We start from the raw sequence: 23,364 nt of genomic DNA, 5'->3' as shown, positions 1-23,364 counted from the left end.
CCTTCCTTTGGCCGTGCAACTTTTGCCCAGTCCAATGCTGGGAGGACACCACGATATGCAGCCAGGTGGGGCGGGGCAGGGACACTGACCCCTGAAGAGCCTTAGATCCCTTACACACATGCTCCAAGAGGCAACAGATTTGGGAAGGAGTGGGGAAAATGACCTGAAGACAGCTGCTTCTCCCTATCCAATGCTGGGCTGCCACCAGCCACAATCCCCTATAAGGAAAGGGCAAGTAACAGCTCCACAGTTCGCTCCAGGAGGCTTGGACACATGCACAGGACACAGGCAGAAAGGGCCATGCTCACTTTGTAAGGACTGGGGTCCCTGCACTGCCACCTGCAAGCTGAGAGACCCTGGGTGAGCTGTGCACGCTCAAAACTTGATGAGAGTTGTGATCAGTGCTCCCTGGCATTGGTTGTTTTCAACTGTAGTTTAATGGCTACATAAAACTCACTGTACTGACCACGCTGCAGTGTATAATTCAGTAGCGTTGAGACCAATTGCAGCATTGTGAAACCATTCTATGTTCATCTCCTCAAACTAAAGCGAGAGGCACAAGAAGCATTAATTTTTCCAGTCTCCCTCCTCTGGCTCCTGGAGGCCTGTACTCTACTTAGTATCTCTCAGAATTTGCCACTCTAGTATTTCATATACATGGCATCATGCAATATGTCAACCTTTGTGCCTGGCTTCTTTCATCCAGCACATCTTCAGGCCTCATCCGGGTCGGAGCCTGGGTCAGAAGTGCCTTCCTTTTATGGGTCAGCCATCTCTTTTGTACGTGCAGGCCGCACTTTGTTTATCTGTGTATGCGCCAAGGGATGTTTAGCTTGTTTTCACCTTTTGGCTACTGTAAATGCAGTGATGCTGCTCTGTCTTGTCTCCTGCCTCACACCTTCCAGAGCAATCAGAAGCTCAAGAGTGTTTTTCATTCTCTGACCCCAGCTGTGGTCAAAATAAGGTTTTATCACGCAAGTCCATACCCCAAATAAAACATCGTTTTGCTGATTTCTGAGCCACCCTAGAATCCTATTATGTGTAGTCACCTGGCACTTAACATTTTTTTTTCTAAGATTCCTCTATGTTACAAATATATCTAGAAATAAAACTGCTGGGTTGTAAGAGCTACATGGGATCAACTTCCCAAGATGAGGCCAAATTGTTTTTCAAGGATTCTTCTCTCTATCTGAGACCTTTCAGTTTTAACTACCAGAGGCTCAGTCGGGACTTATCAGGGTCACACCTACTTCCCAAGCAGAGAGAGATGACATGCCTACACGGACAAGCCAACACGGAGCCTGGCCCCCAGAGGAACCAGCCACACCTCCGAGAGCCAGTGGCCCCTGAAGATCCGCCCCGCAGGCCCCTTGTGTCCTTCCAGGCAGCTGGAGCCACACGCTTTCCCATCACATGGAGATCTGGGAGCCCCAGACCCACCACAGCCTATTTCCGGAGTTCCCCGGGGCCCGGGGAAAAGGGGATGGTCCCTGTGGCAGCTGTAGGGACATCAGCCACCCTGAAACCTCTCGACAGTACCCTCCCGGGCAGGGTTTGGATGGCATTTCCCCAGTACTGCCGAAACAAACCCTCAGCCAGGAAGTGAACCCCTCACTGAAGTCCAGACCCACACAATAAAAGCAAAAAAAGCAAGAAGCAGCTAGGAGCTATGTAATTACTCGAGACCACCTCACCGTCTGCTGGTTTAGAATTTCTCACTGTGGTATATATATTCCAAACCCTGCAACTACTGACAGTGCAGCCCACGGGTCACTTTGACCTGAATTTTGTTTTCTTCAACTGGTTTCCTCTGTTGCCTGTGGGAGCACAAAAAAGGATTTGCACCGCAGGAACTATGTGCCTTCTGGAAGATTCCAAATAGAGGAGCAGCCACAAGAAAAACGTCTCGGCTGTTTTAGGGACATTGAGTGTCTCTCACTCACTGCTGTGTGGAAAGGGAGGGTTCCTGGCGACACTCCTGTGGGTGCAGTTGCAAACACTGGCCACTTGGGGCACTGTGGGCTCCACAACGCTTGAGTCCCATGACCTGCCTACATGTCTTGGCTGTGTCCAATGGGAAAAGACCCCACAGGTACCTGAGGAAGGGCTTCAGCAGACACATTCTAGAAAAGCAAGGGGTTGCTTTTCACTAGCTGAGCAATCAACCATGCAGAGGAGATGAAAGGAAGTCCAACAGAAAGCAAACAGCCGGCTTAAGTGCCTCCAGCTCGCTGTGCCCTTTAAGAACGGTCTCTCAGAAGCAGCAAGTCTCGGGTGCCAACCCTGCATATCTATCTGCTAAGCTCATCAGCACCACTGTAACAGGCTCAGGAAGACACTCACAAGACACAGCTCACAGAAAATGAGACGCTCACCTATTTGGGTAAGGAAGGGCTGTCAACACATCAACAGGCAGCTCTGGAGTAAAGAGTCTCGGGGAGAGATTGAGGAACCATCAAGACTCTCTGGGGGCTCCAGACAGCCAGTCTAGACCAGGCTGGACACGGACACCATCCGGCATTAAACGAGAGGGAGACGTGACTTGGCTGGAACCACGGTCACATCCACTGCACAGCGGCAAGGCACCACAGCAAGCAACACTGAGTGTTGGTGACACTCAAAGCCTCGTCCTCTAGTAGCCCCAAATGCTATCCTAGTGACATATAAATGAGGACAGGGAAGCGGAGTGGGGTCACAACGTTGATGTGGCAGATATCCCTGAAAACTAGGGCAAGGACTCTGATGAAAACACTATCAAAGGAACGTGTCCAGGGTCACACAGAAAGTCAAACAGCCAAGGCCCGACCTCAGGTAAAATAACTGCAGCCTATAATACACTGCCGCCTGTCATCAAACACTTGCTCTTTCAAAAACACATGGAGATTCTCCTCTGTATGTATATGTTTGTGTGTATGTGTGTGTGACTGTACACATGACATGCACATGTATACACTCTCTCTTCTTTCAGGAACTCTTGCGAGCTGTGGAGGGATTTTAGAGTTGGAGGACCCATGTCTCATGGGTCAGTGACCTCCCAGCCTTTCTCCTTTCCACGCTGCTGGCAGATCCAGATTTGATTTAAGCACAGATCTTCATTCCCATGGCTGTGTAGTACACCTTACTGGTCATGTGCTTTGGGTAAGAGAATCTGACCCAGTCCTGACTACGGAGAAGCTACAGCAGGGAAAGTAGGAGGAAAATTCTGGAAAACTATTCTCATTCTTAAAAAGGAAGTGCACAAAGACGAAATACCTCCTTTTACTCAAGTTGAGTGTGGCCATGAGGCCTATTTTGCCCCAACCAGGGAACCCAGCCAGAGCCCAAGTGTATAAGTAGAGAATGGTTCAGCAGAGAGATGGAAGTGCTCTGGTCTTTGAGGACATCTGTAAGAATGTGAACTAATCCAATGGAGCACCCTACTTCTTGACTTATTACTACATGAGCTGATCCATTTCCACTACTGTGTTAGCCAACTCTGTCCAATTTTGTTACTTGCGGCCTAAGGCATCCATATGCATCTTCTACTAAGGTAACTATCTCACAATTTTCTATGTGACAAAATTCCGAGGTTCCTAAGCAGACATCACAAGAAGTAAAAATCCCTCTCAGCTCTCCCTTCTGCTGTCTACTGTGGCAATATGTGCCAGGTGTGGAGTGGGATGGCTTGGTGACCACTCTTCCAGCAAAATTGTACATATGTTACGGTTGGAGGAGAGATATCGCCTTTACTCCACGAACAATGTTTCTTCACAACGTACAGTTCTGTCTTACGTGGCATATTGGTGCTGTTGTTTGTTTTCTGATGCTACCAGGTGTCTCTGGCTCTCGGGAGCATGTACCGTAATCTATTCTGAACGAGGCAACTTGCTTTCTAAAAAACAACCATCAGCAAATGCTGCATTACTGACAACATGCCACAATGCACCGTGTTGATATATTCCACAGACTCCAAACATTCTAGCTCATCAGCCAGCCAGGCCATTCCGCGCATCAAAAGTTCCTGCTGCTTCCCTGGAACTCTTCTGGGGAGCTCCACCCACACACAATGGCCCTGTTTCCACAGCAACCAATGAATTTCATACTAAGCAAAGGAGGGAGGGAAGAAGTCAAGAGCAAGGGGGAAAATACAAACACTGAGCCGTAGGAGAGATTTGTGAAATATTAAGCCAATCACAGCTTCTTAAATGCTTGTGCGCACATGATAAACATTCAAATAAAATTGCCCACTGTCGTTTCAATGCGCAAGGTCAATACCCACATCTGGAGATGTGGTACCCATTCAAGATGGGGAAAATGTTAAGAGTAGGAGTGGCAAGGGGCTTAGAAATCAAAACACAGTTTCAGCAAACCTGAAGCATTTAGGAGGCTCGGCTAGGAGTCCTGGGAGAACCAAGAAAACAAAGGAGAGAGATCAGAAATATTTCTTAACTCTGACTGGTACCAGCTCATTTCCATTAGGAGAAATGATGCGAATGAAGATGCATCAAGATGGCAGAAGGATGCTCCCGCCGCCAACACAGCGCCCCCTGGTGATCGGGATCTGGAAGCCTCCTCACGCTTCAGCTCTCTCTCCTGTCCAGGGTGCCACACAGCCACAACCAGTGACCCCTTACTCTGCATGAGACACACTCAGGGGTGACAGAGTATCTCCCAGCCCCACTTACCATCCTCAAAAATTGCTCCTATTTCAAAAGATAATTCCGAGCTGTGTTCTGCTTCACACGGGTACACTGCTCGAGCCTTCCGACTGATAACGCTGCAGAAGGAACACAAACGACGCAAATCAAAGTGTGAAGAACTGAGGGAGAGAAGCCTCCAGGTCGTCTGTCCCCAGGCCTGCCTGCTGTTCCCTAAGTCTCATGTACTGGTCACTGGTGCGGCAACTCCTTCCAGGACAGAAAGGAACAGAGAAGAACATCAGGCAAAATCACAGCGCTTGATTTTCAAGTAAATGGTGGCTTTCAAATGCAAAGCCCTCCGTAGGGAGCCTCTCCAGGAAGCTGCTGCCCAAGCACCTGCCTAATTCTAACGTTCTGGTGGGAGGAGCCGTCCTACCGCTCACTTCAGCTGCAGTTAGGAAGGAAAAGTGTCCCCATGTGGATGGGCCAGCAGTGGAGCAAAAGGCACAGACAGTTCATGCTGAGCGGGCTGCCAGAGAGCCACTAACTTCAGTCTGTGTGCCACAACCTCTGGGAGAGTCTTGAACCCAGGACCCTGTGCATGCAGGGCAAGTATTCTACCCTGTGCTACATCCCCGGCCCTGTCCTCTTTTTGTATGGTACTAAAGATTAAACCCAGGGCCTTGCACATGCTGGGCAAGCACTGGACCACTTAGCTACAACCCATGCTTTTTTTTGTCTTTGAGACAGGGCCTTGGCAAGTTGCCCAGACTGGCCTTGAACTTCCAGTCTTCCTGCCTCAGCCTCCCAAGACCAGGATTGCAGCATATGCTATTAGGGTCTGGGCTTTATTTTGACCACTTCAGAAAGGTACAGCAGACTCGGCTTCTCCCTACTTGTCAAAACACCCTGTGTGCCCTTGTGGGAAAAGAAGGGAAACCATACTTTCAGTGAGATATGAACCAAAGGGGAAGGAAATGCTCTGCCCCATTGGAGTCGCCAAAGTCACTCCCAGTAAGAGCAACCTCAGCCAGTACCCTGACAGATGCTCTGTGCTCTACAAAACCAGCCCTTAAGTGGCCATTCAAGTTAATATTTCCAGGGTCCACTTTGCCTTCCTTTAAAACAAACAGTATGCTTTATATTCATGAACAAAAAGTTCTTCAAAAATGACTAGTTTCAAAAACGCAAAATCAGTACCAAAAATACAGAGGAGGTCCAATCATCAGGCCTCACGAAGCCAAATTTCTGTGAAAAATGCACAGTCACCTCTCCATCTCCACAGAGGGCTCTATATCCACTAGAGAATGAAAATATTTCTTTATAAACTGCATCTGTACTGAACACACACATATTTTGCTCATCATTCTGTAACAGCAAAGCATAATAATTATATTACATTGTATGGGATACTGAAGGTTATCTAGAAATGATTTAGAATATACAGAAGGAAATGGACAGGTTACACGCCATCATGTCTGGACTGGAATACAGGCAGATTTTGCTCTGGGTAGGAAGAGGGCCCAGAACCAATCCCCTTAGGAAACCAAAAACTGACTGTGCTTGCTACTGAAGCAAAGCAGAGACCAGTACAAAGTTGCAAATGTTGTGCATGAAGACCAGGGCACCAGGGCACCCGGGCCAGAGAACACGGGTTTATGCAGCCCCTTCTGGGTGCCACCGTTACATTTTATACTGTACTTCAAGCCACCTACCTTTCTGGGGGCTTCTCTGCTATGGTGGCAGCAGCAGAGGTGGGAAAAGGTGACGAACCCAGCGAAGAAGATGGACCAGCTGGGTTGGAGCCCGGTGTGGTTGGAGACTGTGGGTTAAGCCACTGGACCATAGGTGATCGAGTCTGGCCTGGGCTAAGGACAGAAGTTTGAAGGATGGGATTAGTAGCATGAAGGCCATGGAACTCCACACGTACAGCCATCTGTTCCCGAGAAGATCAGCTCCTGTGTCTCTCCAGGCCAGCAGGAACAGAGACCTCTGTAGATCTCTCCAGGACTGTAGCCCCAAAGGTCAACCACCATCTGAAAGCAGAGCTATCACATTATACTTCTGCACTTTCATGGAGAAGACTCCGTCTTGGCTAAGCTAGAACCAGAGCAGTTCACTACCGTGTGCCCAAAGTGGCTTTGATGTTCAAGGTTCAGTTTCCTTTTCTTCCCCTGGGATTACACTGTGATAAACCTGTCACAACCTGAAAATACTGTAAGCCAAAAATGCGTTTAATGCACGTGACCTAGCAAACATCTTAGCGACACGGTAGTACACCACAGAGCGTCTGTCTTTGTGATCTGGTGGCTGGCCGGGAGCTGTGGGCCAGGGCTACTCCCCAGCGCTGAGAGGGAGGACCACGCCACAATCATCAGCCCGAAAAACCATCCGAATTCAAAGCGTGTTTCTATGGAAGGAGCGTCTCTCTGACATTTTCGAAAGGTGGAAATCCTAAGTCAAACCATCCTAAGCGGGAGACAATCTGTATTCCTTTCTCCAACCTAAATGGCAAATCACGAGACTCTAAAGTCCAGCGGTTGGCCTCTAGCTGCCAAAGACCAACACACAACATTTTAACGTTTAAAGTATTTTCAGCGGGCCATGTACGTGTGGCAACTCAGAAAAAAATGACATCAACTGTTAGGACTCCTATAGACAGGGAAAAGACTGGTATTAAAGATTAAGAAACCATTTTTTTCCTTTTCTCATATTTTTTCTCTTCCCTTCATTCCTTTCCCCTATCCCTTCTACTTCCCCCTACTCCCTTAGCCCTCTTCTTCCTATTTCACATTATTAATTAATATAGTTTGAACCTTATTTACATTTTTAGCTTTTCACACCAGAGAAACTATTCAGAAACAAAGTCTTTGTCAATAGGGAAGGGTGGAAGGGGTGAAAGGAAGGCAGGGGTGTGGGGAAAAAATAACCAAGATATATCACGTAAAGGTACAAGATCCCAATGATAAATGTAATTGTACTGTATACCTCAAAGTACCAATGAACTTAATGGAAAAAAATGTTCAAAGCCAATGAACAGCAAACGATACCCACACTGGGTATTTCCAAGTTTTAAAAGGCGGTCAAGTGCAAGACTCCTGGAAGGGTCTATAAATATATGAATATGTGGTGATGTGAATTCTTCTTCAGTGATCTCAGACTCAGAGCCCTGTGTCTATGGTATACGAAGTTTCCTTCAAAAGTATACTATGGAAAACTTCCCACTTCATAAAATCCTCTCTCAGCTGCCACGCTGGGGATCAACCCCAGGGCCTTCTGGATGCTAGGCAAGTACTCTACCACCAAGCTACACTTCCAGCCCCTCCACTGAGTTATTTTCAACGCAAATGTATTTAGTGTGAGCCGTATGCAGACACTCTTTACCACAAATTCACCCTCATTCAGCAGTTCCCATGAACAGCTTCCTTGTGACACATTAGCGCTAAGCCCTGTCTTGGCCTCTTCTGCAGCAGAACCAGTGCCATGGTTTGTCCATTTCTACTTCAGCAGAGCTCCTGGGCTGCTCCTCTTTGCCCGGAGAATTTCCACTTGTACTGCTTGGTGTCTTCATTGCCAGCATGGCCTCCTTGCTAGTCCCAGCTCGCTGTCCAAGGCAGCCACACATGGGGCGACATGAGAGCATGTCTGCCCAATTCTGTCCCCGTTACAGCTGCAAGCTGCTCCAGCTGCCACAGGGCCCCTCTGCCCCAGAAGCCTCCTCCTGCCAGCCTTTCCCACCTCTGCCACACACTGCCCCTCTCTGCCCAGGCTTCCTCTTTTGCCCACACAGGAGCTCAGATACCTGCCAAGGCTGGTCTCACCTACACATGGGCCAGCAGGTTGGGCTTAGTTGCTCTGATGTTCACAGGTTATTTCTTCTGTCTTTGTGGCAAGACTGGGTCCTTAATTCTTTCTGTAGCCCTCACAAAGCCAGGGGCAATGCAAGGCACATGAAACCTTCACCCAACGCGAGCAAACCAATTCTGAAGCTCTAAGGCCGCATGTGGATGGCGTGAAGGCCTGCATTATGGACTCGGTAGACATTTACTACACAGGTTTCTTGACCTGTGCTCAGAAAAAAGGTGGAGTGGCATTAACAGAAACATTATTCTGTGAGGAGCTTATTTACAATTCCCTTATCCAGCCATTCATTTGGGACTCATAAAACCTATTTCATCCCAAGCCAAGAAATCTATAAATCTTAAAGTGATCTGAATCCTCGGCCACAAGAGGCACTCAATTCTTCAGCAGGAAATGAACCTTCAAAGGCGCCTTTGCTAATCAGGAAGGCAAAGGCGAGGAAGGGATGAATGAAGCTCTGATAGGGAATGTAAGGCCACGGATAAGCCCAAGAATCGCCATTAAATCTCCCAGCAGTTATGCAAGGTGCTTCCGGGGTGCTTCCGGGATGGCCAATGAGAAGGCCATCATCTGCATCTGCTCAGAGGGAGGACGGCTACAGAGCGAAGATAAGCAGTGTGGCTACTTACAAAGCCCCTTAAAAATTAAGATCATAAATCTATAGCTATTACTTACTTAATCCTCACATCTTTATTTTTATTTTTTTAATTCCCTTCTTTTTGTCCACGCAGGAATAACATCCCTTGGTTTTTGGAAAGTCAAAGAATTCTTGTAAGAATCGGTGCAGAATAAAGAATGAGAAAGTAGATTCATTCATAGGTAAATGGGTACATATTGAGGGTATACGCCTAAGTGAAATAAATAAGGCACACATGTGTAAATACCGAATAGTTTCTCTGGTGTGAAAAACTAAAATAGTACTCAAGATCCTAACGGGACAATTAGCAACAAGAAATAGGAAGAAAAGGACCAAAGGTGTAGGGACAGTGAGAAGGAAAGGGAAAGAGGAATAAGGGAAAAGGAAAAAATATGAGAAAATGTAAAAATGGAGTTAAAGTGTTGGAAGCGGGGAGGGGAGGAGGGGGTGAAGGGAGAGTGGGGACAAGGGGAAAAATGAGAACCAAGACCTGTCATGTAAAGGTACAAGATCCCAGTAATGAATGTAACTGTACTGTCTACCTAGAATGTACCAATAAATTCAATTAAAAAAAAAATTGGTGCAGAAGAGCTGTCCCCCACCTAGCTTAGTTTTCTCCATTTTTTTTCTTAAACTAGAAAATTGGAATCAGCCATCTCTGTCCAATGTCAGATTCTAAATTTCACCTGTTATGTTGCTTCGCTTTCTGAGAGCTTTCTGCTGTTGTTCAACATACATACACAATATGTAACTCAGCACTAGTTTACCAATATGACCTATCGGACTTCTCAATTACATTTCATTTCGTGCATCTGCTTTCCTGGCTTTTCCCCACAGCAACTCAGAAGCCTACGCTGGACACATCTTTGGACTTCAGAACCCCCGTGTGGGGTTAGTACCTATATTTTCTCAAAAAGAAATAGTGGGAAATACTGGTCTTAAAAAGATTTTCTGACATTTACAGTATCCTGAAGGATGAACAGCAGCCCACAGTGCAGGCTGCGCAGTTTTTCCTCAACCAGGGCTCCGGAACATATCCACACCCATAATGGGGTCACCACCAGTCCCATCCGCCGGGAATGGTTCTAGCCACATACGGGCAGCAGACAGCGCTGCATGGGTCCTCTCGTGTTTCTGCACGCACGTGCAGTGGACAGGAGACCGGCCCCTTCTTCTACCTTTTCAAGGATATTTGTCAGGCAAATGGTCTTGGAAGACAGAGACTATATCTCTCTGGAGTGAAGCACAATCTTTGTCCACCAGCACAGATGTGGGTTTTCCGAGCTCTGGTTACTGTCCTGTAGCACCCAGCACCCGCAGGCTGTTACCTGACCCTTGACGCCTCATTCCGTGAGAAACGGGACTCCAGAAACCGACACAGAGAAAGCACGGATACTCCCACCGCCATTACTGCCGTGATTAGCAGCGTCCTTTGGGTCTAGCCAGGAATCCCTCATCTTCTGCCAGCGTCAATTAAGTCCCGGCAGGCTGAGCAGCGTGCAAACAAGGTAACAGTCCAGCGGGTACACTGTTCTTGAGAGTCTGATCCTAAGAACTGAGAAAATCCTCAGAGGGAGTGTCTCTGGGAGAAAATGCAAAAATGACTGGATTGGAGAATAAAAAAGATTAACACCGGCAGAACATAATAAAGTATTTTGAGTATTCTTTCCTGTCAACTCCCAAATTTGAAGTATGTTTAAAACCTACGTATAACTTCCTTCCCACTGCCCCTTTAACTAGGAGTTTTGATTGGCAGAGCCCGACTGAGCACAAACCACCAAATCTATTTAGAAATGAGCTACTGACCCATTACAAAAAGTACCTAAAGGCCACAAAATCCTTGAAAGCCAAACTGTGGTCTGCAAAAATGGAGAAGTCCACTCTTCCTCAAAAGCTCAGAAACCACATTCACCAAAACAGAAACGAATTAGAGAAACCTAAACTGTGCAAGCCGTCTTCCCGATTCAGCACTCTGAACTGAAAGTCTCCTCCTCCAGTGGAATGACTCTGTTTTCAGAAGAGCCAACAGCCCCAGAACCATCGCCTTCTCAAGGAAAGCAGAACTGATAGACGCAAGAGCACCTCACTAAAATCACATCAAGATGTCAAACCACTGGCTCGGAAACACATTCCTGAAAACAGCTCTTGAGTCTGTGTAACTGAGACAACAGAGAAATTTCCAGGAGCAGAGGTGTGGGGGCCAACGCGGAGCTGAGGAAGACAACGGGCTGGGGACAGAATCTGCATGTGTGTAAATGACGAGGGAACTCTCTGCTATAAAAAGAATCAACACTCTTGCTCTGGAAAAACAGGCTGAATTTCCAGGAAGACGCTATAGGTTTTGCAGGGGTGGTGGAGAGGTAAGGCAGAAACAGGAAATTGTGCCTGTAGCTGGCTTTGTGTACACTTTGTGGAGATATTTTATAAAATGTAATCAATCAGCAGTCCAGACTGCTTCTGAGTCAAACTGTGATCCAATCTTCCCCAATACCAGACTCTATGCTCCATGCATATTAAAAACTTTCTGGCAAGAGAAGAGCACAAATGTTTTGGGAAGGCGGGAGGGGGCTAGGGCCTTAACTGCTCCAACTAACCACCAGCTGCACGGATCCTCCCGAGAACTCCTGCAGCTGACAGACATTTCTTGCATAGCACAGATGGGTCCAGCTTTGGGTGGCGCTGGTGATAGAAGCGTCTGATTCCAGGCTCTTGGAGCATTGAGCACAATTTAAAATTCAAGGAGGTAGAGAAGGGAAAACAGTGTCAAGAAACGATTGCTTCTCTGGAGTGACTAAATCCCCCAAATACCAAGACATTTGACTGTGACTATACGATAGGAGAATCAAATCAGAAGTTTGCACTGGGATGGAAAGATTTTAAAACCTCATTTGCCAGGTCTCCGAGCAGGAGCTAACACATTAGTGAAATGATCTTTCATGCCAGTCTGGGAAAAAGTACAACATAAGTCTAGAACAGCTGTCCTGGGCAAAAGTGTTTGAAAATGTTAATAAAGACAGACGGAAATATTGTAGATCTGTATATGATTGGGAAATCTCTGTTCCAATAAATGCCACAGTGATTCCTCAAGTGCCAGAGAGGGAAGATTCCACAGCAAGCACATTTTCTGGCCCCAGACAAGCGTGTGGAGGGGAAGAGAGGAGCAGGGAAGCCAGGCTGCTGGCTGCAAATTCACCGTCATCCACGGGGCTGGACAGGAGGCCTTCCCTGCCTGAAGGAGGCTGACACGAGCCCCTTGGGTCATCATCAATGGCCTGGCAGCTCCCTGTCAGGCCTCACGCCAGGCTTTGGGGACCCCTAGGGGACTGCGGCACTGCCTGCTCTCCGGGGGCACCAAGCATTAGTCACATAATGCATCGTGACTGATGAGTATCACAGAGACCCCCCCGGGCATGGAGGAGGGGATGCCAACCCATTGCTGCATCCCAGGCGAGGCTCTTGGGTGGAGGCCGTGCCTACAAGGGGTTCCTGGGGCCAGTGCTAATACCACGTTCACCTCCCCGCGCCCCCTGGACACCTGCGCACTGCCACAGCCGATGCTGGACAACAAGCTGGCACACACCAGCGACCTCCTCATTCCACAGTACCTATGTGGGGACAAGAACAGGGTATACAGAGGCAGGGCCACAAGTTACTGGCAAGGAAGGACGCTGAGGAGGAGTCACACTCATGCCAACTGCGACCAACCGCCGTGCCACAGAGAACCCCGGCCTCCCATGCTGATGCCTGGCCAGCTGCCTGTGTCCTTGCCTGTAGTTTCATCTTCCCAAGTTTTCCCCCTTTTTTGGAAAGAAAAGACGACTGGCCAGCTAGAGGCTGTGGTGGAGGAGGAAGAGAATGGCCCCCAGTGCTTCCCGGAGGTGCACAGTCCACGCCTGGGTCACCTGCAACTGAAACTTGACCGAGTCACTTAAAAGTCTCCTCTCCTCAGACAAAATAGAAAAAGGCAATGATTCACAGGCTGGGGCACTTTGTAATTTAAATGAGAGGAGGGGTCTGGAGTCTGGAGATGCACAGCACTGACTGGAGAAAGGTAAGCACTCCACAAATACAGCCCATTTCTGAGCCAGCCCTCACCTCTGTGCTAGGTCACAGCATCATTCACAAGTCAATCTGTTACCACGAGACAGCAAAAACAGTTATGTTAAAACAGAAACATTTCAAAGATTAAGCGGATCTGATCATGGGGGGTGGGGTGGTCATTAAACGCAATGTGGAATCCTGGAACGACAAAACATCGGCAGAGAAACGGAGGTCCACTTGAAGTCTTCAGTTGCTAGTACTGTACCGACACTAATGCTTCTAAAATAAAGGTAGAGATGTTCTGGAAGGTGTCTGTATAGACAGAGAAGGTGGGTGAGGGGTCCACATGAACTCTGCATTATCTTAGTAACTTTAGCATAAATCTAAGTCTATTCCGAAATAAAAATTGTACCTTAAACAGCAGATTACAAAAAGAAAACTCCAAACAAACTTTTAGCCACTGAAACGCTAAGGGCTTTTTGAAATTCTAATCACGTACCTGAAAGTATCCAGAACCATAAGGCAAACTGGGTTGGTTCAATGTCAGGCAAAGACGCGTGACCCTTCCATCAGAATCAGAGGCGTTACCCAGGGAACCAACAGCAGACCACAGTTTACTGCCACCTTCGAGACTTACAAGAAATACGGACTTCACCAAGCAGATTAGTTTGGGTTACAGATTACAACAAAAGTCAGCAAGCCTGTTCTGTGAAAGGCCAAACAGGAGCTACTTCAGGCTTTCCAGGCCACAAGGTCTCTCCTCAAGACTCACCTCCACCATCACTGTAAGGCAAAAGCGACCACAGACAAAACGTGACAGACTTGTGCCATGTTCTGCAGAGCCTTATCTGCAGAAATAGGTGGCTACATGCCACAGCTGCCTCCCCTGGCCAAGATGGACCACAGGAGAGCTTGTCTGACTGGGCTGAAGGAGACAAGGGCAGCACGGATGGCCAACTTCGCCCAGCTTGAGAAGGCCTGTTCCCTCCCCATCCTCCTCGGCTGGGTGGCTCCAGCCTCCCCGGTGTGTGCCTGAGCAAACCTGCAAACACCCAGTGCTTTCCGGCAAAAGCTCCCTTCCGTCGCCCCTCACCACCTCTCATCCAGGAGGGAAGAGGCCAGTCCACCAAGCCAGCATGCAAAAGCTGTAGGAAGTGTGAGAGTAGGGATGGGAGGGAGGGTCCGGAGAAATCCTTGGAGCCTCACAAGGGGGAACAGGGACACATCTGCACCTGGTCCTCACCGTGAGAGGCTCCTGATCGCCTCCTCAAACAAGAAAAAAACCACCATCCTCTCATCTGGCTTCTGGCTCTCCCATCATTCTTGGTTTGCTCTAAGGGAACTATGTCAGAATTACATGTCTGACCAATCTTCTACCCAGAGTGTGCCTTAAATCCCATTTTCCTTCCTTCCAGGTGATCACTATGGAATCAGGTAAGAAAGCTGAACCTGAACTTGTTAGCTGAACAGAACAGGAATGATAGCTTCACTTCAGAAAATTATGGGGCTTATTAAGAGAACGGAGGGTTGTAATCTTGCTGGGTCTCTCTCAGGAAGGTTTCTACCAGCTTATTTCCTAGGTGGAAAATAGGTGCCACCTAACATGAAGGCTGAACACATAAAAAGCCAAGCATAGCTCCGAAGGGGCACAAAATTGCTCTGCTCAAAAAAAAAAAAATCCTGTGGTTACTTCCCAAGCTGATTAATGGGTTACCTGTTTTGACAGGTGAGCCAACCAGTGTGTTCAGAATAATTTAAAGACCTGGCTGAGTCCCAGGGGCTTTCCCATGCCCTGGCCATGTAGTATCCAAGGACCAATCCTCAGAGATCCCCAGAGAAGCTAGGAGAAGCAGCCAGGGAGAATTCTCCAGCACTGGTACAAATGACAGTTTCAGGTCAACATCCACAGCGCCAAGACTACCAATGCTCTCTCCCTAAGCTGTTTAGTGAGAAGATTACATAATTGACGAACCAGGAAGCCAGGGCTAAGTTCCACTAAGGAGCTCAAATTAGGTTCTCAGCGGGCAGGAACATCCCAGCAGGTGGCGGCCGGCAGTCTCAGGGGAGCCGTGACTGGATTTTATCACATGTCATATCTTGAAACTTCACAACCATCCAGAGCTGTGGATGTAATTACTCCCCTTTTACAGCTAATCTTGCTAAGCCTTGGTTTGCTTAAATAAATTATATAAGGTCTCTAAGGTTTTAAGAGGCAGGATGAGGAAGCAAATTCAGACCTGCTTGACTCTGAAATCAATGCTTTGCCAGTCTAAACTTTCTCCAGCTTACAGAGAAAGCTCGTGAGGCCCCTGAGATACAGCCCAACAGTTCAAAAACAAGAACCAATAAATTCCAACAACAGCATCAAGAAAGACAATCTTTACAGGAGCAACAAAAAACAATGAAACGAAAAACAAAAGCAAAAGATGAACATAGGACTTGATGATGTCTAACATCTTAAGCAGTCAAAAAGCTACCCCGAAATTCAAGCATGAGTATCTTAGAAAGTCACTTGTCATTATGGGTCTTTACAGTTACAAGGGACGATCAATATTCTGGCTTAAAAAGAAAACCTCCAAACTTCCGGGCCTGCAGCCACAGCACAGCAAAAGAAGATATGGCTCTAGCCACACACGAACGCTCCACACAACAAAATTTCTCTAGCAAGCCATAACAGATTCATATCATAGCACATAAAGACTGTGGGCAGTGGGAATGGCTCAATTTCTACACAAAGATGGATGATAAGAACGTAAGGAAATAAAAAGGACACAAGTTGTACCCCAGAATAAATGTCAACAGACACGTATGGTCAATGGTCAAGTATATCAGCCCTATGATTAGCTCCGAGACATTCCCTGAAGCGAAAAATGGAGACAAATGATCATATTCCTTGTAAAACGATTATGAATGGGCTGGGGACTTAATTCAGTGGCACAGCGCCTGCCTCGCAAGCTCAAGGTCCTTCATTTCATTCCCTGGTCCAAAAAAAAACAAAAATTATGGATGTTGCTGCACTGCAAAGCTCAGAATTCCAAGTCCCTTGGCTAAGCTGGGGGGGCAGGGTGCTGTCCTCCCCAAATCTCCCCACGCTGTTGGGTGATTAATGTGCAGCCACTGCACTCAAGTGTTTATTGCCTGCAGATCGTGGGCCCACTGCAAAAGAGAGCAATGAGCAGCTGACGGCCCAGCTTGTCACACTGGGCTGGGGGTACAACTGGAACAATGGCTAGTTGTATACAACTAGACCACTTCAATCTCTACCGCAAACCCAGCCTAAATAACCAGAAAGTAACAAGGCGGAAAGGTCAGGAGTCAGAATTGGCCTGTGTCCCTCACTAGTCATGTAGCTTGGGCCAGTTGTCCTGTGTGCTTTGTACCTCTTATTTCACTACCTTTCAGAATGAAGCCCTATCCACCCTGCTGGGCTGACATGAGCATTTGGATGAAATACCACTTGGAAAGCAGCTAAAACAAAGACCGGGGCCAACAGTACCAAACGCTAAGAAATGTAAGAGTCTAACTATCTAATTAAGCCACTCTGCAGCCTAAAAACACCAGCCTACACTAAGCAAACGGTCCTACACAAGCTTCTGGTCCCCAGTCCCCCAAGAGATACAGGAAGGAGAAATCCTCTGAGGAGAATTTCAAAGTCAACCATGGACTCAGAGCAGGGTAATCACTCTCCTCCGCCATGCCCCCCTGCCCTACTCCTCTGCCATGCTGTCCAGCCTTAGAGCAGCCAGCTATGGGCAGAAACATGAGCCAAAATGAACTACTTTCCCCTCAAGTTGTGGCTGTGAGGCATTTTGTCCCAGTGATGAGTGAACCAACTAAGACACTCTAAATTTACATAACTTCCCTCTTATTACAAGCAATGTGTGCTCTTAAGTTGGGAGCAAAAAAAAAAGAGCAGGGCAAAATCAAAACTTCACGAAGATAAAGTCCCTAATTAAAAAAAGAAAATAACCATAGTCACAATATGATGGTTAAAATATCAAATCGCCAACCTTTTCGGGGGAACTCACTGCCCTGGTCCAACAGGTGCAAATGGGGCTGTGGGTTTAGCTCAGTGGTAGAGTACTTGCATAGCATCCAAGATGCCCTGGGTTCCATCCAGCAACACACACACACACACACACACACACACACATACACAGTTGTGGTTGGAAGAAGCCTCCTGGAGGAGGGGAAGAGAGAAGGCAAAAGGACAGAGGAGGAAGAGAAGACAGTCCGCCTGTGGCTGTGGCCCTATAATTTCTAGGGATGTGCCATATTCCTCAGAAATCCGTTGAAAACTGTTGAAAATCATTATCTTTCTGAACTTCAGATAAATCAAAAAGTACTGCGGTATACTAAGCCACAAATTATATTCAAGGAGTAATTTGATATCTCCTAGCACAATTCATCTCCTTGCTAAAAAGCAGTCCCGGGGCAATGGTGAAGCAGTCTGAAATGCCAAGCAGCTGACCCTGGGAACCTCTATTTGGTTAATTTAAGTGCACATAAAGTATGTGGCTAACGCGTACAAGGTTTTTGTACCTTAGTACAAGTTTTTTTTTCCAGCTTTAATTGTGTTAATTGGTACATTTTAGGGATCCAGTACAAGGTTTTTGTATGGGGGAAATGGAGTGTACTGTTCAGCGAGCTTGTTTTCTGTTTGAGACGGGGTTTCACTGCATTGCCCAGGCTGGCCTCAAACTCTTGGGCTCAAATTATCCTGCTACCTTAGTCTCCCGGGTAGCTAGGACTACAGGCATGCTCCACCATACCCACCTTTTATCTAGTGATTTTAAATAACCAATATGAGGCATGAAGTATAGCTCACTGGTACACTGCTTCTCACAATGATGCCCACAGGTACAATCCCCAGCACAAAAATAAACATGCAAAAATAACCAATCAACCAAGCAAGCAAGCAAAATCAAGTCTGCATAGGCACAAATCTCTGGGGTACAAGAATGGCTCAGGGCAACAGTCAGGTCACAAGTTTTGGGAGTATCTTAACATTCAGTATAAACAAAGCCAAGCCTCTCGCTGGTGGGAGAGGGAACTACTGCCTTACTGACCTGCCAGTCCAGTGCAGCATGCACCTCGGGGCACAGATATCCCCGCTACAGAAACTGACCCAAAGATACCACCATCTTGACGATACAGAAAAGGAGGTGCACCCTTTCATCCGAAATCTGTAGGGAAAGCAGGGAGCAATGCCTGATATTTCTTAAAACAGATTTTCTTCTGTGGCAGGGAACCTAAAAGGATTAGTTGTCAAGGACCCAGCTCCATCAATTACAATTGAAGAAAACCTGTTTAGAGAAAACTACTTTATTGGGGGGAAATGACTTCGGAACATCTGAAATACTTTGACCCATGATGTAATGTCCTCCAAGGAGACAGAGGCAGCAATTCTTTACTGGCAATGAAGTCACCCATCACCTTACTGCGAGCACAGGTAAGTAATAGTTCCAGATGGATTGACTGCAATGAATAATACCCACAAGTCATAAACAGCAGCAAAAACTCAAGAAATCCAATTCTGCCGCATTGTTTCCCACCTGCCAGAGGCCACAGATGTATTTACACATTGCCTCTATCAGAATCACAGCTGCTGTCGGTTTTCCACTGCAAATTTTCTTTCTAGTGGCTAAGGTTATAGGATTTCTGTACAAGAGGATGATTGGGTTCCTATGTGACCCACATACATTTGGACTCCATTCCTCGGGACCTGAGATCAGCGCTCCTTTTGGAAAAGAAAATCAACCACCCTGGATCTAAACCAAGCAGCACAGGCAGTGCCCTCCTTTGTAAAGATTTTAATGATTCCATCTCACCACTCTGGTTACAAAGGAGCTTAATCAGCACCAACTCAGAACCTATAATAGTCGACACTGTACAAGTGGTACCCAGGGATAAGGTGGACGAACGAGAAGAGAACACACCCACTCAGACAAGTAATCTTGTAAATGCTATGGAAACAAAGCAGAGGGATGTAATGAGGAAATGATGAAACTACTTCAGTGGAATTCCAGGAAGAAGAGATTTGAAACTTTCTTTATAAGGATGAAGGAAGGTGGATCAGAAAACAAAGATGGTGGCCTAAGAGACACGGCTTGATATGCAGACAGAAGGGGATGTCGAAAAGGAAACCATTTTTATAAACACATAATAATTATTTCAAGAAATTAAATGATCTAATAACTGTATCACAATATCACAAAAAAGTTTACAGTGTAAGATTCAATTTCTATGATGGAAAATATTACGATCTAGCTTGGGGAAAGAGAAAGACAATGGAAAGATACACGATATCACATAAATAATATCAAATAATACTAAAAGGCAAGTTGTAACTTAATATTCAAAGGCAATATTTTATTAATGCCAAATAATGAGGATGAGTAAAGAAAGGTATTGTTTAAGGCCCCCTTGTAGATTAAGAGTATGAAGGAAGACTTCCAGGAGGTGAATACTAAATTAGACCCTAAGACATGTCAGATTATCTTAAACAAGTAGGCAGGAAGATCTTTAAATCATGAAGAATCAAAATATTCAGGAAGCAGATGCAGGCTACAGGAGAGATGGCAAACACACCACAAAGAAAGTGTATTTTTTTTAATGCATGTTTTCACTTACACATAGAAGCTAAAATCATTGATTTCATGGAAGTAGAGGATAAAACTGGTGGCAAAACCTATGGCACGTGTGTTGTTTTTCTTTTAAGACAAAAGATTCAAGTATGAGTTGTGGTTTTGTAAACTAAAATCTCAGTATTCAGGTTTAATGGTAGTGTTGGCATTTTGTGATAAATTTGCAGATTGCGCATTTGTCTTTCAAAGGTTTGCCAGAGCTGGCATAGAACAATTAGTTCTAGAGAGTGGAAAGAGTAAGAAGAACTGGGGAGAGGACATTAACTGGTACAGTAGTGCAACTGAATGAGAAGGGCTGACTTCTAATGTTCTACAGCACAAGTGAGGTAAGTTGGATGCAACTGCAAAACAGCTAGTGTGGACAACCTGGAAAGGTCCTCAAAACCAAGAAATGACAGATGTCTGAAGTGATCGATATGCTCATTACCCTGATTTGACCATTACACATTGTAATGCACGTGCTGAAACGTCACACTGTACATTGCATAAATGTATGCGATCACTGTATGTCAATAAAAACAAAAACGTGTTTAAAAATAGGCAGAGAAGGGCCAGGAATTTAGCTCAGCTGTGCCACACCTGCCTCACAAGTGCAAGGTCCTGTGTTTGATCCCTGGCCAAAGAAAAAAAGGCAGAGAAATCACTTATCCTACTGACACTGCTCAAAGAAGCTGTCTACAATGAACACAAATAGAACCAGGAAGGGTGGGAACACTCGCCCAGGTCAGGACTTAGCAATCATCACCTGGGAATTTACTAGAAATACAAACTCAGGCCCCTTCGCAGATCCACGGAAACATCAGCTCTGGGGTGGGGTCCTGGAGTGTGAGTTTTGTACCTCAACTGTGCTAAGCATGTGCTCTATCACTGAGCTGCAACCTCTGCCCAGGAGAGGTCTGCGTTACCTGTACAGGTGACTCTGAGGGGTGCTCAACTTTTAAGAGCGCTTATCTATATACCTAAGGTAAATCTAGGCTAACAGATTCTCACAAGTATACCCAAAACCTACACCAGAAGCACTCTAAGACTCAAGAAAAACAGAATGCATTTCAACCGCTGCATTAAAAATAATCTAGTTCCTGGGCTGGGGATTTAGCTCAGTGGTTCTGTTGCCTGCCACCTAAGTGCAAGGTGCTGGAGTTCATCTCCATTACCAAAAATAATCTAGTTCCTGAAGTAGGAACATTGTTACTTTATAACAAGAATCTCCTTTCCAGACTTGCTTCCTTCCCCCTATACCTCCCTTCCTCCCTTTGAGAAGCTCCAGGTCGGTGAGCTTTTCAACTGCGTTTTCAAATGGGTACAAATAGGAAACAAGAATTCACTCCTCCTTTGATTGATGACCAAAAATATTAAGCTTTTCTTGTTTCAGGCCTGGACATGCTGCGAACTCATCGTTGGCTACCCCGTGGCTCAAAATGTCACTTTTCTGCAGAACCACTGGGGAACAAAGAAGACCGACTAGACTTCTCCACAGACTGTGATTCTCACATACTGAGAGAAATCGTCGGGGGTCCAGATTTCACTAAAACGCACACAGGCTAAACTCCGTCTCAAGCACAGCCAGGATTAGGATTCTGGTTTCTACGTAACTAATTTTACTGCGGCTTATAGTATTTCTTATTCTATCGTGATGGGTTGGGGATGGAACTCAGTGGCAGAGTGCTTGCCTAGCATGTGTGAGGCACCGAGTTCAATCCCCGGTACCCAGAAGGTGTGGGGAGACACAGTAAAGGTGGAGATTGGATAAGAAACATACATGACAATCTCGGGAAACAAGCTTGTCCACAGAATACATTTCCTTACTTGGGAAATGCATTCTGATTTAAGTTACCTTTTCAACATCATCTTTGGGCCCCCCCTCCCCGCCAAATTTCTCCAGACTCTCTTAATGCTTAATAGGTTTATAATGATTTCATGTGAATTCCACTCTGAGTATAAAAGGCTGAGGACTGCAAGGAACACTTTCCAATCCATTTCAAGTACCAAGAATTCCCAGCTAGGATCAGGTGACATCATTATCTACAATTTATTTTTAGCAACTTTGGCTTACAAAATAATTAATGCTCTCCAGATGAATTATAAATATATTTTGGGTGTAATGTGATTGACTAATCAAGTAGTATCTTGTAATTATTAACAAAGCTGTTTTTGTCTTCCCTGAACACTTGTTTGAGATTCAGTGTCCTTTGAGGGCCCTTTTGAGGTCTTCCCCACCCCCATTCTGCCCCAACTCCTTGGCCTCAGTGAACACAGCAGGACAAACCCTGATGCAGTCAAATAAGTTTAAGGCATTTTGTATGTGCCTGTCCTAGTATTTGTATTATTTATCCTCATGTTCCTGAGCTGATCTGCACATCTGGCACTGAACCAAAAAGAGGAGACAAAATCAGATGTCATCCATCAAGTCTCCATTACACAGGGAGCCATGGGGTAAAACGGGACAGAATGCTAACACGAAGCTGTCAAACATTCATGTTACTGAAATTTCACTATGGGCAGTTTGAGCGGTCTATCCGTCACATGTATGCACTCTCAGCTCTCTCAAAGTTTTCCTAAGTAGTGAGACAATGTCCTGAGTAGAAGAGTAACAAAGGTCATCTCAATAACCCAAAACTGCCACAAAATGAGTGATGTGAAGATCTGAAGTTGTACCATTTCCCCTCAGCCTTAAGGCCCATTCTCCATTGGGCAGCTACAATGAATATAGAAAGAGCATCTTCACACCGAAGGCTCAGTGGCCCCTGGCCAAACAACCACCAACCTAAAGGTGATCACGGCCTGCCCTCTCTCAGCATCCAACCAAACAGAGCACAGCAACTTACACTGTGGCTGCCGAGTCCCCGCAGGTCCCTCCATCTGCCAGGTGGTTTCTGTCTGGTGCAGGGGGCCCATGGGCAGCTGTAGTCGTGGGAGACGGGGAAGAAAGTGAGTCCTGACTGCTGGCCGGGGTTTCTTCCTTAGGTGAGTTAGGGCTGTCACCTAGAGAGAAAAGAGCATTGAATGTCAGACAAATCCTCAGACAAAAAAGTAACTCCGCTAACAATTACACAGCATTACTTGATTAGTCAATCAAATTATATTTCAAATTACATTTATAATTCAACCTGAGAGCATTTGGATGCCCTGTCTTTGAAAAGGTAGGGGTGGGTATGTGTGTGTGTTTCAAAGATGCTTAAAATAAACCACGGGCTGCTACAGTCTGGATCTGAAATGGCCCCCAAAGGCTCAGGTGCTGAAGGCTTAGGCCCAAGTCCGTGGTTTATTAGCCAACTTAGAGAGATGGCGTCTTGCAGGTCTTCTGGTGACTGGGTGCGTAACTGTGAAGGGGAGAGAGGGACCTCAGCATTTCCCTGTCCTTTTATTCATTCAGTCCTAGCCATGACGTGTTACCGCACCACAAGAAGCAAGGGGGCCAACTAGTCATGAACGAAGCCTCTGAAACCATGAGGCAAAACAAACTTTTCTCTCTATAAAGCTGATCTATCTCAGGTATTTATTTCAGTATGGGAAAGCTGAGTAACATAGCAAAGACCCACTAAAGAGGGTTTTTCTCTAC

The 23,364-nt window shown here is 46.3% G+C and overlaps 1 protein-coding gene across 1 annotated transcript in view; it reads right to left on the bottom strand.

The window, feature by feature from the left end:
• Arhgap10 (Rho GTPase activating protein 10) overlaps positions 1-23,364 on the bottom strand; it is a 300,009-nt gene that overhangs the window by 4,830 nt on the left and 271,815 nt on the right. Inside the window, exons 21-23 of the mRNA XM_019208745.2 lie at positions 22,631-22,787; positions 6,335-6,487; positions 4,665-4,756 (exon numbers count right to left, since the gene is read on the bottom strand). Of these exons, the coding sequence (XP_019064290.2) occupies positions 4,665-4,756; positions 6,335-6,487; positions 22,631-22,787 (402 nt within the window). The remainder of the gene's footprint in view (positions 1-4,664; positions 4,757-6,334; positions 6,488-22,630; positions 22,788-23,364) is intronic.

Source organism: Fukomys damarensis, unplaced genomic scaffold (genome assembly GCF_012274545.1).
Source record: "Fukomys damarensis isolate Sample0158 unplaced genomic scaffold, DMR_v1.0_HiC HiC_scaffold_38, whole genome shotgun sequence".
NCBI classification, from domain to species: domain Eukaryota; kingdom Metazoa; phylum Chordata; class Mammalia; order Rodentia; family Bathyergidae; genus Fukomys; species Fukomys damarensis.
This window is presented reverse-complemented; position numbering and strand designations above follow the sequence as displayed.